We start from the raw sequence: 18,380 nt of genomic DNA, 5'->3' as shown, positions 1-18,380 counted from the left end.
TACTAACATTGGGCAAAAAAAGATGCTATGAAAAGTGTGTGGGGGGGGGGGGATATCTGGGTTCGCCATCCTCACATGTACAATTTTAGCAAAAGAAAGACCCCAGTAAATTAGGAAAGAATAGCAATAGACATATCCTCCACAATGAGAGAAAAACTCTGTTCTTTAAGAAAAACAGAGTTTTTCTCTCGTTGCAGAGGGTATGTACAATAAAAGATGCTAACAACTTTTATACCTATATTTGCCCCTGCTTCTAAACAACCTGCCTGAGACACCAATTTAGAAACAAGCAGAAACACCCTTTAAGTGGCCTGTAAATGAGGCCACCTGGACAACTTGAGGGAGATTGGAAGGAGACAGCGTAGTGCATCCTTCAAGGTGAAAACAAGAGGAACAAGCGAGGGGTCTGAACCACTTGGACTCAGGATGCGGAAAGGCACAGGTAGAAACGCGCCCATGAAAAGAAAGCAATTACTTACCCAAACAATAGCTTTCAAGTTGACGTACAGGCGGTTTAATATTCCAACCATTCAAGTGACTGGGTCAACAAATATTCTTCAGATCAAACAAAGTTTTATTCTGGGTGCAAACCACAGGTGGCCCCTGCATGACTCATTAGACCTTGAGCGCAAGTCCACAATGCCCCATACACAGCCTCAATATCCAGGCTCTTTTTTACCTCTACAGTACGCACACTGAGGGTTTTGTTCTTTTAAAGATTATTTTCCTGTGTGCGGCTCTTTGCCAGGGCAGTGGAAGTGTCCCATGTGACTCTAGAAGATTTCAAACACCAAAACTATTGTTGCAAGCGAATAACTTAGCTCTTTTGCAGTGTGAAGCCATCCTTGATTTCCTTGATTTGCATAAACTATGTAGTAGCAGTGTCCCTTGTAGAGGAGGGTGTGAAGCAGAAGTAGTGACGCTCTGCCCTACCTGAGCTTCCCTGTTAGACTGTGAATCCTGGGTCACTGTGCGTCTACGTCACCACGTTGCGGCTCTCAAATGTCATTCATGGAGGTGTCACCATGTATGTTAACACTGCTCCTTCCTTCCTTGTAGAAGGTAACTTTAGCTTCATCTCAGTTGCTTTCCCTGCTAAGGAGTGGCACAACTGGATTATTTTCATGGAGACTGGTGTTCCCTTTTTTTGAGGGGCGTGTGAGCCAGAGAGCATTGTTGTGGGTTCTCACTGGTTTAGTATCCTGCATTGAGCACAAACACACTGCTGATGTGCCATGTAGACAGATGTCTTTCTGCAACTATACCTGGGTTTTGCAAGAACAGTTGCTACTGACAGGCCTCCACATGGAAATAAGATTGTACCTTGGGTATGATTTTTTAAATTTGTTTTCAACTTCTTGCAATTCTAGATAATGTCCTTGTATTATTAGTGAGTCACTATCACTATACCTATATAAAGAAGTAATAGCGATTAAAAGTGCTGTCTTTCTAGTCAAGTGTTTCAAGGTCGCTTTACACATTGGTACAAATGGAGACTTCGCGAGACCCCCCAAAACACCATATACAAGTTCCAAGTTGGCGTTGTGACTGTACGTGAAGGAGACACCTTCTCTCCTCATGCAAGTGTGTACATGGCTGGCTGGATTTCACTGCCCCACTCTTCTGCAGATGAATGAGGTCTGACTGATGGATGCCAGACGTTTATTGTCTAGTAGATACAAGGGGCTTTGTACGACATTCATTTTCAATGTTGTTTGTTGATAAGACCCATTGTTTTTACACCAGAGAGCAAAATGCGTCCACTTTACTGAGCTGCACTTCTGATGCCGGCTCTCTTGCCTATTGTATCACCTAAATATCTCTTTGTGGCAGATTCATGTGTGAGAATATAATTCTAGGATTTATGGGCTCATGAAACTAAATCCAAACTCTTGGGTCTTGGGTGATAAATCCTTCTGTTTCCCATTGTGAGTCTCTGTGGAAGAAGCGTAAGCCGCCACGTGTTCTGAGGTAACATTGCTATAAGAGCTAAATAACATGTTTGTGGGACCCACTGTGATGCCAGTAGTGTCATGGTCACACATGTGACTCTGAACCTGATTATCACTGGACTCGCGGCTAGAAGTGGAAAGGTCCAAGCAAAACGCGATGTTTTGGCATTTTGCGTTTTCTCTTGAATTTAACAGTTGTATAATATGATATATCTTGAATAGGACTTCATCAAGATGGACTCTAGAGTTACCAGAAATGTTGCCAGCCCCACAAAAGCATACGTATTTCCGAGTCCCTGATTAACTATACAGCTGTCCGCACAAACATGGTGGAAACCATGGAAGTCAAAGATAAGCAAAGAGGAGCAACATTTACCCACAGTGGACAATCTCACCACAAAGTAGTTAGTTTCATGATACGGTTACCAAACTGTGTAAGATCAGGTGAGTGTCTTGTCTGTCAATGGCACTCACCAAGTCCTGTTGTTACAGGGAGGACAAGATCTACACATCACTCGTTGACTATATCCTTGCATTTAAATCTAGACGGAGCTTTGCTGCTTTTTTTGCCCGGTTCCCGCTACACAAGTACGACAGGAATACATACATACATGTTGCCGTCAGACAATTGCCAGCAGTGAGTACTTGGTGAAAAAGGTCATGGCTAGGATGACCAATAGGCGATGGGCCAACTCCAAAAAATCTAAAATAAAAGCCTTCACTCACCTTTCACAGCGAATTCAGCACGATAGTATTAAACCATAGCAAATGTATGACCTCATTGAGTCTGCTTTATTGTAAAGAGGAAAATGACTTCACACTCTACCTGGCGTAAAGACAAAGCTCTTACAGTGATATTTCTGCCATTAACACGTATTCATGCCCAGCCACAAACTCTCCTCGTCGTACAGTAGTTCTCAACTCTTCCTAGCCCCAGAACCACGTTCTCTCTGCTCTAGTGTCCACAAGCAATATCAAGCCCTTCTCTCTGCGCTACGTGCTGTCCCAGCTGGGGTGTCCACAAGGAAGGCTCTTCTAGAGATATCAAAACCTCCTAGCTCCAGCACCACACTCCCTTCTGTGGGGTCCACACACGCGTCTCTATCTAGCGATATCAAGCCCTTCTAGCCTCAGCACCGAGCTCCCTGCTGTGGTGTCCACAAGAAAGGCTCTTCTAGCAATATCAAGCTCTCCACACTGCGCACTGCGCTCGCCCTGCTGTGGTGTCCACAAGAAAAGCTCTTCTGGAGATATCAAGCCCTCCTCGCTGCGCACTGCGCTCTCTCCACTATGATGTCCACGAGGAAAGCTCTTCTGGAGATATCGAGCCCTCCTCGCTGTGCACTGCGCTCTCCCTGCTGTGGTGTCCACGAGGAAAGCTCTTCTGGCGATATTGAGCCCTCCTCGCTGCGCACTGCGCTCTCTCTGCTATGGTGTCCACATGGAAAGCTCTTCTGGAGATATCGAGCCCTCCTCGCTGCGCACTGCGCTCTCCCTGCTGTGGTGTCCAAGAGGAAAGCTCTTCTGGAGATATTGAGCCCTCCTCGCTGCGCACTGCGCTCTCCCTGCTGTGGTGTCCACGAGGAAGGCTCTTCTTGAGACTGAGCCCTCCTCGCTGCGCACTGTGCTCTCTCCACTATGATGTCCACGAGGAAAGCTCTTCTGGAGATATCGAGCCCTCCTCGCTGCGCACTGCGCTCTCCCTGCTGTGGTGTCCACGAGGAAGGCTCTTCTGGAGATATCGAGCCCTCCTCGCTGCGCACTGCGCTCTCCCTGCTGTGGTGTCCACGAGGAAAGCTCTTCTGGAGATATCGAGCCCTCCTCGCTGCACACTGCGCTCTCCCTGCTGTGGTGTCCACGAGGAAGGCTGTTCTTGAGATAGAGCCCTCCTCGCTGCGTACTGCGCTCTCTCCACTATGATGTCCACGAGGAAAGCTCTTCTGGAGATATCGAGCCCTCTTCGCTGCGCACTACGCTCTCACTGCTGTGGTGTCCACGAGGAAAGCTCTTCTGGAGATATCGAGCCCTCCTCGCTGCGCACTGCGCTCTCCCTGCTGTGGTGTCCACGAGGAAAGCTCTTCTGGAAATATCGATCCCTCCTCGCTGCGCACTGCGCTCTCACTGCTGTGGTGTCCACATGGAAAGCTCTTCTGAAGATATCGTGCCCTCCTCGCTGCGCACTGCGCTCTCCCTGCTGTGGTGTCCACGAGGAAAGCTCTTCTGGAGATATCGAGCCCTCCTCGCTGCGCACTACGCTCTCACTGCTGTGGTGTCCACGAGGAAAGCTCTTCTGGAGATATCGAGCCCTCCTCGCTGCGCACTGCGCTCTCACTGCTATGGTGTCCACAAGGAAAGCTCTTCTGCAGATATTGAGTCCCTCCTCGCTGCGCACTGCGCTCTCTCTGCTATGGTGTCTAAATAGATAGCTCTTCTGGAGATATCGAGCCCTCCTCGCTGCGCACTGCGCTCTCCCTGCTGTGGTGTCCACGAGGAAAGCTCTTCTGGATATATCGAGCCCTCCTCGCTGCGCACTGCGCTCTCCCTGCTGTGGTGTCCACGAGGAAGGCTCTTCTTGAGACAGAGCCCTCCTCGCTGCGCACTGTGCTCTCTCCACTATGATGTCCACGAGGAAAGCTCTTCTGGAGATATCAAGCCCTCCTCGCTGTGCACCGCGCTCTCACTGCTGTGGTGTCCGCGAGGGAGGCTCTTCTGGAAATATCGATCCCTCCTCGCTGCGCACTGCGCTCTCACTGCTGTGGTGTCCACGAGGAAGGCTCTTCTGAAGATATCGTGCCCTCCTCGGTGCGCACTGTGCTCTCCCTGCTGTGGGGTCCACGAGGAAGGCTCTTCTGAAGAAATAGAGTCCTCCTCGCTAAGCACTCTCTGCTGTGGGGTCCACGAGGAAGGCTCTTCTGGAGATATCGAGCCCTCCTCGCTGTGCACTGTGCTCTCCCTGCTGTGGTGTCTACGAGGAAAGCTCTTCTGGAGATATCGAGCCCTCCTCGCTGCGCACTGCACTCTCCCTGCTGTGGGGTCCACAAGCGATATCAAGCCCTCCTAGCCCCACCACTGCGCTCGCTCTGCTAAGGTGCCCACAAGGATGGCTCTTCTAGCGATGTCAAGCCCTCCACGCTGCGCACCGCGCTTGCTCTGCTGTGGTGTCCACAAGCGATATCAAGCCCTCCTAGCCCCACCACCGCGCTCTCTCTGCTATGGTGTCCACAATTATGGCTCTTCTTGCGATGTCAAGCCCTCCACGCTGCGCAACGCGGGCTCCCTGCTGTGCAGCAGTCATGCTCTTACCTCCTCCAGAGGGGTGATGGACGAGCTCTCGCCACCGTAGTAAGGATTCCTGTCCATGTGAAGTACCTTCTTCCCATTCACAGACATGATGCCTGACAAGATGCATTCCTGACGGAAAGAGAGAAAGCAGAGCACGAAGTTAGGATTTGTGATGAGTCGAGTACTGCGATGTCCCACAATGTTGGATACACAGACCCACATCTACCACCCACACAAAATCATTCAACCAAGATGTCCAGCAGCAGAGGCGTAGCCTTCTACAGGGTTTTTGCCACAGCTCTTAGATACCTGTAAGCAATGAAGAGACAAACAGGGAGCGAAAGTTCAATAAGGAGCGACCGAGAAGCCGAGGGTTTTCCAGTATCGGCGGTAGGTGACACAGTGAGTTAACTGACTGGCATCAGCATGAAAAGACAGATGGATTTTTTAATTATATTAAGGTCTTAACACCCACAGGACCTATCTGTCATTTAAACCCTACTCCCTGACCAACACTAACAAGAGAAGTCCAGGCATTTCAACCAACTGACTAAAGTTTACAAGAACAGGATGGCATGCCAGCCAGAGGTGCCCAACAGCAGGAAGAACATTCAGAAATCTAATGATATCAATATATCAACACTCGCAAGAACATGGTACGGTTCAGACAAAACTCATTAATGACAACGAAATGGAGTGACGTTCAAACCCTACTCTCCAGCCAACGCTAACAGGAAAAGTACGGGCAGTCCAACCAACTCACCAAGGTGAACAAGAACGGGACGACTCTCTAACATACAGCACCTTTATTGCAATAATAGCCGATCACGACAAGAACATGGGAGGATTCAGACAAAATTAATTATCTAACAACAAATGGACATTCCAGTCAAACTCAGATGCAGCCAAGAGCAGCACGTGATTCTAAAGAGGGATTGATGAAACTGGGCACTTTGACGTCTGCAAATGTAACAAAATGTGTGCTCAAAAAATCTTGCATATTTTCATTGTTTTATAGTCATCACATTAATATTGTTAGGAAATGCATCTATATACCTGAAATCTGGTACATACTTGTACATCAATTAGCAACGTTAGTTCACTTTTTGCCCAATCTTTTAGACCCAAAATCCCAATGCAAAGGTATGGCTTTTTCGGTCGAGCCTAGCGCAGCGCGCATGCGCTGTATGGCGAGACTTATAGTAAAGGGGCTTCAAAAAACTCAGCACACGCTCGTGCGTGTGGCCTATTGCTTGCGGTTACCCGCACAGGCACCATCTGTTTTGGATTATCGTGCCCAGACACGTGCGCGATAATGCAAAACAGATGGCCTTGTGCTCGCTCTGATGCTGCATTTCTTGTTTTGGCCTTCCCATTCCCTCCTCGCATTAGCCCTCCCCTACCCTCCGAACAGAAATGCTGCTGTGGGTTTCTCAGTGCACGGCGGCGAACGATCGCTGAGACCTTGCACTGCGGATACCCCCTACCAACAGTACCCACCCATTGCCTGCCTCAGATTACTTCGGCAGCAGTGTGTGCAGGTCTGTTAACTCTTTCAACAGTGAGCAGTTATATGCAGCGTGCTGCAGATTTAAATTTGCCCTGCACTAAGTTTGCTGACTTGCTGCTGTTTTCAGACCACTGGAGGTTCAATAGACTTGGCGGTAAGATTACTGCAATTTAGTTTCCGTTTTGGAGAGGAGGTAGGTGTGTGCTTTCGGAGTTGAAGCAATTTTTTTATTTGCAGGCCGCGCGCCTTATAATGACACGCACTCGCAAGGAGGGTAACATTTTTGAAAAAAAAGGGATGCCATATCAGCTTCTGCCCGAGCACCCGATCTCTTGGCTTTATTAGTATTTGTTTTGTGCTGATACAACTGCGACTTCAGCTGTGTTGATAAACAGCATCAGGGAATCAGCATCTTTGGTGCTGTAGACCGCCGAAAGCCATCTCCCATGTTCAATAAACAGATTATATTGCAACACCACTTCAATGTGCCAACTTTATTATATTTCAGTTGTATTTTCATAGCGCTTTCATACCCAATGTGATGCCCAAACGAAGCGCTTAATACATTTAACAGACAGACTCAAGCAGAACTCACTGAGCTAATGGCAGGTATTTTTTTCTAGAAGAGGGGCTCGGCAGTATCTCTTCCTGAGGGGCGCCGTTCTTAGTTTTGGGTAAGGGGTGACTTTACTTGACTGAACAATAGTTGTCTTATCCTGGTGTCAGTGATTCCTGTAAACGCATTTGATGTCTATCGAGGAGTGGGTGTACTCATATAAACACTGGGTTGTGGTGACCCTTTCCCCCTTTTTACAACGTTATCCAAGACCTTTTGAAAATACTAAAATTATGTATACCTGTAAGGGCTTTCATTTGGCCCTTTTCATCCACCGATCTGTTATTCACATTTTTCTGTTGTCCATTACAGTAAGCGCTTAATAAATACAGTTACAGTTCACAACCTGATGCACTGGCTCATCCCACTTCATCCATAGACTAATTTAATTGTAAGGGACTGCATTCTACTATTTTGCAAGGAGCACACCGACCCACCCATCTGTCCTTTCCACGCCAAGGGCTAGTTATTGGCAATGTGTGCTCTTTGAGAACAAGAAAATATTTTTTAGCCAGCGTTATTTTTTTGTATTGATCAGGACAGCTCCACAACAATAAGGTTTTGGAAAAAATACCTCAAAATAAGTATTCCCAAAGCCGAAAGGATGGCAGGCTGATCTATTGGCTTTGCTAGTGCTTATAGGGTATTGGTAAGTAGCTAGCTTTGGCTGATGTATCTGTGAGTAGGTGGTATTCACTTTGTTTGTTTGTGGGTGATGGTAACAAACTTCCTTGGCAAGCAGCATTGTCTGTGCCAGGGGTGAGGGCACAGGACAGACCATATAAAATCTTTTACTTAACAAGATCCTTGTTTTGGGTAAAATCATGGTAAGATGTTGAGGATTGTATTTTATTTACTGGTTCTTGGCATTTAAGAGTCGGGATCCAGAGCACTTAAAGTTTTCAGAGACCCCCTCATGATAGTAAAGGGGAACGTCCATTACAACGCGCGTTTTACACTGCAGTGCCATTACAACAAGGGTTTTACAACGCAAGTCGTTACCACGACTTGCGCTGGAGGGCGCTCTAGGCTAAGGAATAGTAGATTTACTATTCCAACACCTTCCCTACTGTACATAGGCTGGTGTTGGAATAGTAAATCTTACTATTCCTAAGTCCAGCACCCTAAAGCGCAAGTCGTGGTAACAATTTGCGTTGTAAAACCCTCGTTGTAATGGTACTGCAGTGTAAAACCTGCGTTGTACCGTCATACATCCGATAGTAAATCTTCCTTCCTAGTTAGCTGCAATAGGCACTTTAGACAACGAGAACCTCCTTTGCATGGTGCTGAAATGTTATAGTGCTGTTGACTTGCATCAAGGCACTTGTCTTTCTGTCTGTGCATTAAAAAGCTGTGGAATGTGCCCATAAATGTTTCCTGAGGCGCAGCATGCATTCCTAAATCAGGCTGCATAACCCGGTCTGTAGTAATTATATAGCGCTTCAATCCCTGGCGGCACAGCACTCAGGATAATGTGCTGCATGGCTAAACACTTAAAAGGCCCAAAGGCGAGACTTATTGGCTATGCCAATGCTTGTTATGAGGTGAAGCTCAGTGGCACTTTCTGCAGAATTATTCCATGGAGTGTAGCAGAGTTTTTAATTAAATAATATAGCAATCCTTTGAAAGAGACCTTTATTTTGCGTTTCTGGGGTTCCCTGGTGCTGTCTGTGAGATATCAAACATTTTGGAATGGCCCCGCTGAAGTTGTTTTCATGGTTTCGCCACTACCTATGTTAAAAGTCACCAGTAGTAACATGCATTCCTAAATGACTTAGAACTGCAAGTTTTATTTTTGAAATTTGATGGGTCAGTAAACTGATGCAACCTTTGCTATAGGTTCAATATCAAGGCTGTATGTGCTATTTTAGTGAAGTTGTCTACTGCCATTTGCCTCATTATACTTAACGAATACTTTCTTAAAGTGTCCAAAATGGCAGATAATGATTTCAAATTCCAGAGGTCTCTATTTTACTACCTGTAATACTTTAAAAAATGAAGGTATATTTTTGATGGAGGATTTTATTTTCCAACCAAGTACTACTGTCAGTAAAGTGAAAAAAAAACTATTTTACAAGAGTTTTTTTTTCTCCAAACGATTATGTCGAAAATCATAAACTGGTTCTCAGCTTGTTATCCTTTGTTATTTAACCAGGTTTTCAACTTTGTCTTAAAGTTGGGATAAGATTTTAACATTTTTGTAAATACTATTAAAAAAATTTGATGATTTTCAACTTTCTTAGAAGAAAAAAACAACCAGATTGCTTTTGAAAGATAAAAAAATTTGTTTACGTTGTTCAACAACTGAATAATAAATTAAATCTCCTACATAGCGTACATCGGAGTTTTCATATTTTTGTTGGAAGATAATGCAGCACAATACATTTTGGCAATTTTATTTTCCCAGCAACTGGGTCAAAAATCCATACCTTTTTCTGCTTATTTTGACAATATAAGATATGACAAGGCAGCATTTTGTAGTCTACTTTCCCCAGCGAAATGGAGTTTTCAGATTTATCCTTCGACAAAATGAGTGAACAATCAGTAGGATTTTTTTTAAACTTACTACATTTTTTGAAAGCCGTCTCCTGTAAAATACATTTCTGCAGGATAATTTTTCTAGAGGCACAACTGGACAAATGTAATAATTTTCCAATTTTAAGTAATGCTGTATTACGAATTACATGAAAGCTAAAATTTCACTTGTACCCAATTATAACCAAAGGCACAGACTGGTGCCAGCACAGAGCAGGTTTGCCATCTAACCATACCAGATCAACGTTGGGTACAACAGTATGGCAACCCATCCATTATGATATAGCAACAGCAGCAAGTGCATACTGGCATCACACCAGGCATACTGGCTGATGCCAGCAAGAACAGGCTAATATTCTGTCCAAATTCATGGCCCAGGTCTGCAAACACAATCCACAGCCCAGCATCAGTGAGCTTGTGACACTATCATGACCATGCTGGCAAGCCTGACCTAGAAATAAACAAAAGGCCACCTTACTTTTAAGAGACTTTGGCCAGTCAGGCATTCTCCATTCTGCATGGCATGGCAACCATGGGAGTCTCTAAGAAAGATGAGTTAGGAGCCAGCAATGGATGTAGAAATTATTTATCAGCTAACAATGAAAGAGAGGTGTTTTATTTACTTCTACTGTGGAGGGGCCTTCTATGGACCACATGTTGAATGGAACATCCCTGGAGGGAAACGTCATTTACAACGCGGTTGTTACATCGCGATGCCATTACATCGCGGTTTTTAGAATGCAAGTCGGATGGCGCTCTAGGAGAAGGAATAGAATAATTTGCTATCCAACACCTTCCCTACTGTATGTAGACTGGAGTTGGAATTGTAAATTATACTACTCCTAAGTCCAGCGCCCTCCAACGCAAGTCATTGTAACGACTTGCGTTGTAAAAACGGCAATGTAATGACATGCGATGTATTAGCATGCGTTGTAATGTCATACAACCTCCCTGGAAATTTAGCAGGTGGAAGGAGGAACATCTCAGGCTTTAAGTGTCACAGAGGTTAAGAGATGCAAAAACACCCTTTGTCTATACTGCTCAGCCTCGCTGAAGTCAACGCATGCACCCACACATACATCCATATCCCCCAACCAACAATCAACCTCAGCAGGCCACCACTCCAAGTCATATGCTCTTCAAAACATGCAAAGGAAACCTGGAAATCGACACCAATGAGCATTGGTACAAAAGCAACACTAAACATCAAGAGTGGCTCCCACTTCACTCATAAACAAGCCTAAGCCTGGATGGAGGTACCCAGATGAAAGAAAGACCTTTAATCAGTGGTTTTTTTTTATCCTGCCTGCTTCTCCACTAAATCAATATCATGAAAGACTTACAAACTCCCTTCTTCAAACATCATCTCCTTAGTCATCTCTTAACTAAAAAGACCTCCAAACTCAGAATACCTAGGACTATCCACCCCGATGAAGGACACTGTGCCCACCCTTTCCAAGAATAACACCCGCCACCCTTTACGTTATCATGCAAGCCATCTCTGAAGCCCATTCTGTGCTTCTTGTTCCTCAGTTCGCCTACCCACTAAGTGTACGCTGGTCAACACACGAAGACTGGTGAGTCGACACGGGCTACCCAGAAAAAACAGACCCCCTCCCACTGGATACTAAAGGGTGTCTTGTGGCCACCTCAAGTCTCAAAGACACATCTTATTTAGGACATTTCCTGTGCATCAGAATCCCATGGCTGACTGGACTCATTTTCACATCTACTACACCAGATATCATAGGGTAGGATGGGTTGCATATAGTCAAGGTCCTTTAGGTCCTGATAAAAGCCCTGTGACAAGTAGGCACACATGTAGAGGACAGAAACATGTTGACCTCACTCAAGTGATGAGGGCGGGCCTTAAATTCGTTCACAAGCCCATCCTTTATTGCTTTTAACTTACGTAAGTTATGGTTAGCATAGAATAAAGGAATTCAATATTCCTACACTCAATATCATTTTAATTTGTTGTGACCCTTCTCACATACAAAAAATTGCTCACAAACCAGGGCTCTGGGTGAGCCCACTGACCAGCAACGTTTGCGGGCACACGAGTGCCCATATGGTGATACAAGCCACCTAGTGTGGGTGAGAAGTTTGCATCCTTTTGTGAGTGAAGGTACTATCTTACTCCATTTAAAAGACCCATTCATTCAAAAATATATAAAAAAAACCTTGTCCTTTTACCAATCTTTTTTTTAATAGAACTCTTTACCAGAATTCAAAAGGTATACAAATAACAATATAGTTACAGTAGCAACACTGTCGAAAAGGAACCAATGAAACAAACTGTTTTTTAAACTTCAGCGACAGCTTTCCATGAAGGGCAAAATTTGGCGCGAAGCAGCTAGTCAACAGAAGGTGAGATACAGGTATTAAGAGTAGGCCTGGGCGGCAAATTCTGTTCCGCTCGCGGAATATGGGTAATTTCGCGTTCTGTGGGGGAGAACGCGAAATTGCCCAGAATTCTGCTTTCCGCGACTTCGTAAAATTTTTTGCTTGTTCGCGTTCACAAAATGCGTTTTTGCAAGATATTTCCCCCCCGAGCACGCAAACAGCGATTGCGAACAGTATAAAAGCATTGCGAACAAGCACTTCCACGTGTTTGCTGAGATTTTTTACCGTTTCGCATAGATTTGCGTAACGCGATTACGCAAATTCCACCCACCCCTAATTAAGAGCATGTTACAAGGCATGGCTGATGTGTAACAATGTGAAGGGAGCTGGGTGCAGACCAGATTTTTGCCTCTACACTGTATTGTTATTCACTCTTTTTACTTGATTGTTGACTACCTCAGTGCTGTGTAATATGTTTTAATTTTGGTCTTCGTGTAGCCTTAACCCCTTGGACGCAGCTGGAATTCCCCCGCGGTGCGGGCCAATTCCATGCGTGCGCGGTTCGGACGGCCCTGGCCGTCCAACACACACGCCCACCGTGACGTTGGTCGGCCAGGGGCCGTCCGACTCATGCAAGGGGTTAAAGCGCCGTAATACCCTCGGGTCTAGCCAGCACTAAATAAAACTCAAAATAAGAATAATGTGAGGCTACGAGAAAGACGGGGTGGTCAGGCAGTGGTCCTTCTAGGACTCCCCAAAGTTTTGGAGCTTCGGAGAGGAAACCATCGCGCTGTAAGACTGTTCTTCGAGAAGCGCGGTCTGTTCAAGCGTCGCTCCCAACCGTGTAATGTGGGACAATCTGCAGCGCGTCATAATTGGGCAATGCCTCAGTGAGGCAATACTACTCCTGGGTTTAATAGCGTTTTGAGGTATCGCTAAGCCTCCCAGACATCAAACGCATGGAGCAGTGCCAACTCAGGGGAGGGGTGAATCCGTCACCAAGTACCCCTAAGAGTGATACAAATCTCTCCCCAAAAGGGACGGGCAAAAAAGCATCCTTGTGTGGTATGGAAAATGTTTTCGAGAGAGGCCTAGATCCTGGGTATGGTCCACTAACAAACACCCAAGACGAGGAAATGGCCCAATGAATCCAACCCGAGTTGGTTCTTTATGTTAGGCTGTCTCTCCACATCACTAGAATTCAATGGAACCTTCCAATCGCAAGAGACATAGGGGGCCATCTTACAAAAATGTATACACCACAGGGCAGAAACACACGCCTCGCTGTGACGGCCAGTCACTTCGGAGCATGGAAAGCCCGCTGAGACCTGCAGCCCCTGGCTGACTCGGCCTCAGCAGCCACACCACGAGATCTTTCTGCTGGGAGCCCATGCTGTCCCTCCACCGGGCTGCAGGCCTGCTTTGTGCTGCCAGTCCAGAGGAGGACAGGACCTCCATGGAACAAATGCACTGGACCCCCTTCTGCTGCAAAGTCTACTTTCAGACATGTGGCAAGTCAACCCTAAGTCTGTATTTTAAGCACATATGCAAAGGTGCCTGATGAAAAAAAAGTGTGACCTTCTAAATATGAATGAGATGTATGCCCCACGGTGGAGGGTGAGTCCATGGTGGCTCAAGACTGACTTCTGGTGTGGTTTCAGGATGTCAGACAGTGTTTAGTTACCAAGTTTGGTCTGATTATTCTCATGCAGCCAGTAGTAGGCAGTGTTTATTCTAACAGCATCAAATGCCTCTGAACAGTGTATTTTCAAAGTCCTTCCCAGATTAGAGCCCATTTTTGTTGGATAGCCACAGTTCACAAACATCTCACACGCCTTTGATATTGTCACTTCTTTTGACTGCAAGGGGGAAGTCGGTGTGGGCCCAATGAAGTGGTCTGTGATTGCTTGAATGTTCTTAGTAGCTTCGCCGACAAGGGCAAGTGCCAGAAAGTCCATACACACCAAATACTAGAGGCCATTGTGCTAACAGTCACACAATTCTGTGGATCGCCAGCGACAAGACGCAATGAAATGACTGACCATCGCAGTGAGGCGTGGGTTTCTGTCCAGCGGTGTCTACATTTGCTCAAGATTAACCCCTTCGTCTCTTGCGACTGGAAGGTTCCATTCGATTGTAGTGATGTGGAGGGACAGCCTAACATTAAGAACCGATACAGGCTGGATTCCTTGTGCCATTTCCTTGTCTTGGGTGTGTCTTAGTGGACCATACCCACCATCTGGGCCGCTCTCAAGCAAGAGCCTTGGGTGGTCGTTCTGTCGGCCCCAGCGCTATTTTGGGCGATGGCCGCACGGTTGTACAAGAAACATTGTCAAGCAATTTGCTTTCCATAGTCACATCATTTCCAGTATGTCCTTAGACACCTTCCTCTATGTAAGTAGCAACGGAGACGCTCCCGAAATATGTTTAAACAAAGTCACGATGCTACGATGACAACAGTTGGACCGAGGCCTGGTGTGGCATGCGGTAAAAAGGCTCGCACATTAGGGCAAGCGTCATTCCGAGGTTCAGTCGCGAGGAAATGACCAGGGAAACAGCAGAATGGGATTGACCACAGCATCCCAGTGAGCTGGTTCCAAGACAACCCACTGCATACGATTCTACGAGAAGCCAGACCACAGAAGTTCCAGGTCTTCCACCGTAGCACCGTGCTACAGACGAGCATCCCCCATCTCACGGACCAGCAGGAAGTGTAGACATCCTTCACTCGCACACGATCCACCAACATCTCCAGAAGGTTACAGGCCGAGTCCATACATTTCAGCGCAGAGGAGCAGATTCCAGCGCCTATTCGTAAAAACTCTACATTAAGAGGAGGCTTCCCCAGCACCAATAACCTCAAATCTGTCTGCCAGACTGACTACTGGAGAAGCGCCAGGAGGCTGAACTTGCTCTAGTTCCCATCACAAACCAAACCAAAATAAACCCCTGATGCTGGTTGCCTCAGAAGAACCACAGCCTTATGACTCTCCAAAGCAGAACTCCTGAGGAGGTCAGAGTCCAAGCCCTGCACATTGCTCAGCTATGACACACCCGACCCCGCATGACACGCGCAAGGATCCTTGTGCGGCTAATGGTGGCTCTTCGGATGTTTGCTGCATGACAGCAGGTGGCCGTTGCAACTTCGATCTCCATGTAGAGAGTTTAGAGTGTTGGAGCCAGACATCGGAAGTTTGGATCAGCGTCATCATGCAATCCCTCTTCCATTGCTACTGTTCCAAGACGTATGTGTGTGTGCGTGTGTGTGGGATAACCTGAAGGTTGCATGCCACAGTCTATCGGTGAGCAGTGGTTGACTGCACACCTACCTCAGTTTGCACTTTGCGTACTGGTGGTCTCTTTTCTGAATTTATTTCCAAGTGTCACATGGGGACCTGGCTGGATTCCTCAGTGCTCCGCCCATCATCTCCTTGTGTTTGCTTTTTTCTCCCTTAGTGGGCCGGGTATGCCCAGACGTGGGTCCCTTGCTCACTCTACCACTGGATTCAAGCTAGCCTGGCTGATGAGGACTGTTAGCCCAAAACCGATCCCAGGATGCTTTTTTCCGGTCCGGAGAAGACATGGTGTCACAGTTCGGGCTGGACTGCTCCCATGTGGCACAGGGTCAAGACTGATTTGCATATGGCTGTGTCTGAACTGGGGTGGCGAAGTGAGCTAAAGTATGATGATGGATTCAACCCAAATCTTTTACCTGGGTGAGTGTCTGAAAAGTTTCAGCGCTCCGTCCATAATGTCCTTGTGTTTGCTGGATTCCTTCCAGTCCAGTGAATATCATGGCCATCGGAACTCCAGTGTGCATAACACCCATTAGTAGTCTTCATCGATGCCGCTAAATGGCAGACAGCCAGCCGGAGCTGTGAGCAGAGGCCTGTACCTCAGGGCACTTCGAGGACACTTCTGCAAGGCATGGTTCCCACCATGAACCGTTGACTGAGGACTTGCAGCTTCCTTACACCAATAGTACGGCTACGCCTCTGTGTGCTTACTGCTGCAAACACGCCTGGACCTATTGACACATTGTGGGCACCTTAGGTAAATTCTTTGCTAAAGCCTGTGTCCTAGACAAGAATCACTGATTGTGTTACAGTGTTTGCTCTGTTTTGTGCAGTCAGGCTGGAGGGCCAGGTGTGTTTGTCTTTCATTTACAGGTGACCTGCCCATGTCGCTTGGTCATACATCCTCGAGTGCGTCTCGGGGCGAACAGGTGAGATGTGTCGCTCACTTGCATCACACAGGGTGGGCATCGCCCACTCCAAACAACACTCAAGAAGGCACAGTAAAGGTTCTCTTTCAGTCCACGAACTTCCTTCTCCTCATTGTGACACACAGACTATTACACCGTACAGCGCAAGAAAATGTTCTATTATTTGCTTACTACTGTGTCCCTCTGGATTCACCTACAGGTGGCAAGTTTTTTTCAAACCCAAAACTTCCCTGCATCCAGAATCATTTAGAGCTGCAGGGAATCGGGTACCCAACCATTTTTAGGGATTACTACACCTCTTAGGGGCCAATTCACAGAACTAACTTAAGACAAAATCCTAAACTTACTAATTTTGGTATTCACAGAAGTTAGGATTTTGTCTTAAGTTAGACAGACTTAAGACAGACTTAAGACAGACTTAAGACAGACTTAAGTTAGGATTTTGTCTTAAGTCTGTCTTAAGACAACCAAGACAAAATCCTAACTTCTGTGAATACCAAAAATAGAGGATTTTGTCTTAAGTTAGTTCTGTGAATCGGGCCCTTAGTAACTAGATTCACTAGGGGGGAAAAAACACAAAAAGCTTACTATATTGAGGGTGTCCAACATAGGAACAGACAGTTTGGACCCATGCCAAATGTTCAGGTCCTTAATTTAGGGGAAACATCCTTTACGACGCAACTTTTACCACGCAGTGCCTTTACAACGCGGGTTTTTCAACGCAAGTCATTACAACGAATTGCGCTGGGGGGCGCTCTAGGATAGGTAATAGTTTCAATAGTTTCCAACACCTTCCATACTATCCACGGGGACTGGAGTTGGAATAGTAAATTAAACTATTCACTATCCAGCACCCCCCAACGCAAGTCGTTGTAACGACTTGCGTTGACAAACCTGCGTTGTAAAAGCATGCGTGGTAAAAGCATGCGTTGTAACAACGTACATCCTTAATTTAGATTCTGTTCGGACAGGACTGCACAGGACCTTGCATCCTTCCCTTAGTTACCTAACTGCAAGTGAATCTGGTATCCTGACTTTCTTTAGGCCCCAGAATGCATAAAATCATGCACAAAGGCTCGAAATGGACTCAGAGGCAGAAAGCCAGAGGTTAAGTGGGGCTCTACAAAAGCATACCACTGTAGCGGCACATGGCTACCATATCTGTCCAAGAACACACACTGCTCTTGAATCTTTAGAGAGGGAACAGCCTTATTCCTGCCTTCCAGAACAGAGAGCAAGGACTGTCAGCCTGCTCGAGGCATGCCCAGACCCTAAAGTGGCATCCACGCGTGTGTGTTGAGTGCATGTTGTGTGTACGTGCCTGCTGGTTGGACTCAATATTGGTTATGCGTGTATGTTTGCTTCCAGCCAGTGGGATCTATTTTGGATTGTGTTTGGCTTTGACATGGCCCAAGATGGCGGCTGTGAAGCAGCTTTACTAGACCGTGGAAATGTATCCCCTGCATTCCAGGGCTAAAGGCTGTAGCCAGACATTGAAGTGGGGAGGGATGGAGACCGAGCAACCTTTAGAAATTCAAAGAGTTCCTTGTTAGCAAGGGGTTGCTGAGGAGTAGGGGTGGGCGGAATTTGCGTAATATCGTTACGCATATCTCCGTGAAACGGTAAAAAATCTCTGCGAACATGCGGAGTTGCTTGTTCGCGATGCATTTTTACTGTTCGCAATCGCTGATTGCGTGCTCGGGGGGAAATATCTCGCGAACACGCACTTGAGTGCGCGAACAAGCAAACAATTTCGCCAAGTCGCGGAACGCAGAATTTTGGGCAATTTCGCGTTCTCCGCAGAACGCGAAATTACGCAAATTCCGCGAACGGAACGGAATTTACCGCCCAGGCCTACTGAGGAGTCCTTTCTGAGCACTACCATTTGGTGAATGGTAGGGGACGGCGTGAATC

At 46.6% G+C, this 18,380-nt stretch overlaps 1 protein-coding gene across 1 annotated transcript in view; it reads right to left on the bottom strand.

The window, feature by feature from the left end:
• The window catches only part of GDI1 (GDP dissociation inhibitor 1), a 68,700-nt gene that overhangs the window by 25,469 nt on the left and 24,851 nt on the right, over nt 1-18,380 (bottom strand). The window contains exon 2 of the mRNA XM_078664649.1: nt 5,256-5,363. Within this exon, the coding sequence (XP_078520775.1) occupies nt 5,256-5,363 (108 nt within the window). The remainder of the gene's footprint in view (nt 1-5,255; nt 5,364-18,380) is intronic.

The sequence above is a fragment of the Lissotriton helveticus genome, chromosome 10, assembly GCF_964261635.1.
Source record: "Lissotriton helveticus chromosome 10, aLisHel1.1, whole genome shotgun sequence".
NCBI lineage: Eukaryota > Metazoa > Chordata > Amphibia > Caudata > Salamandridae > Lissotriton > Lissotriton helveticus.
The sequence above is the reverse complement of the archived record's forward strand: the minus strand, read 5'-3'. Positions and strand labels throughout refer to the sequence as shown.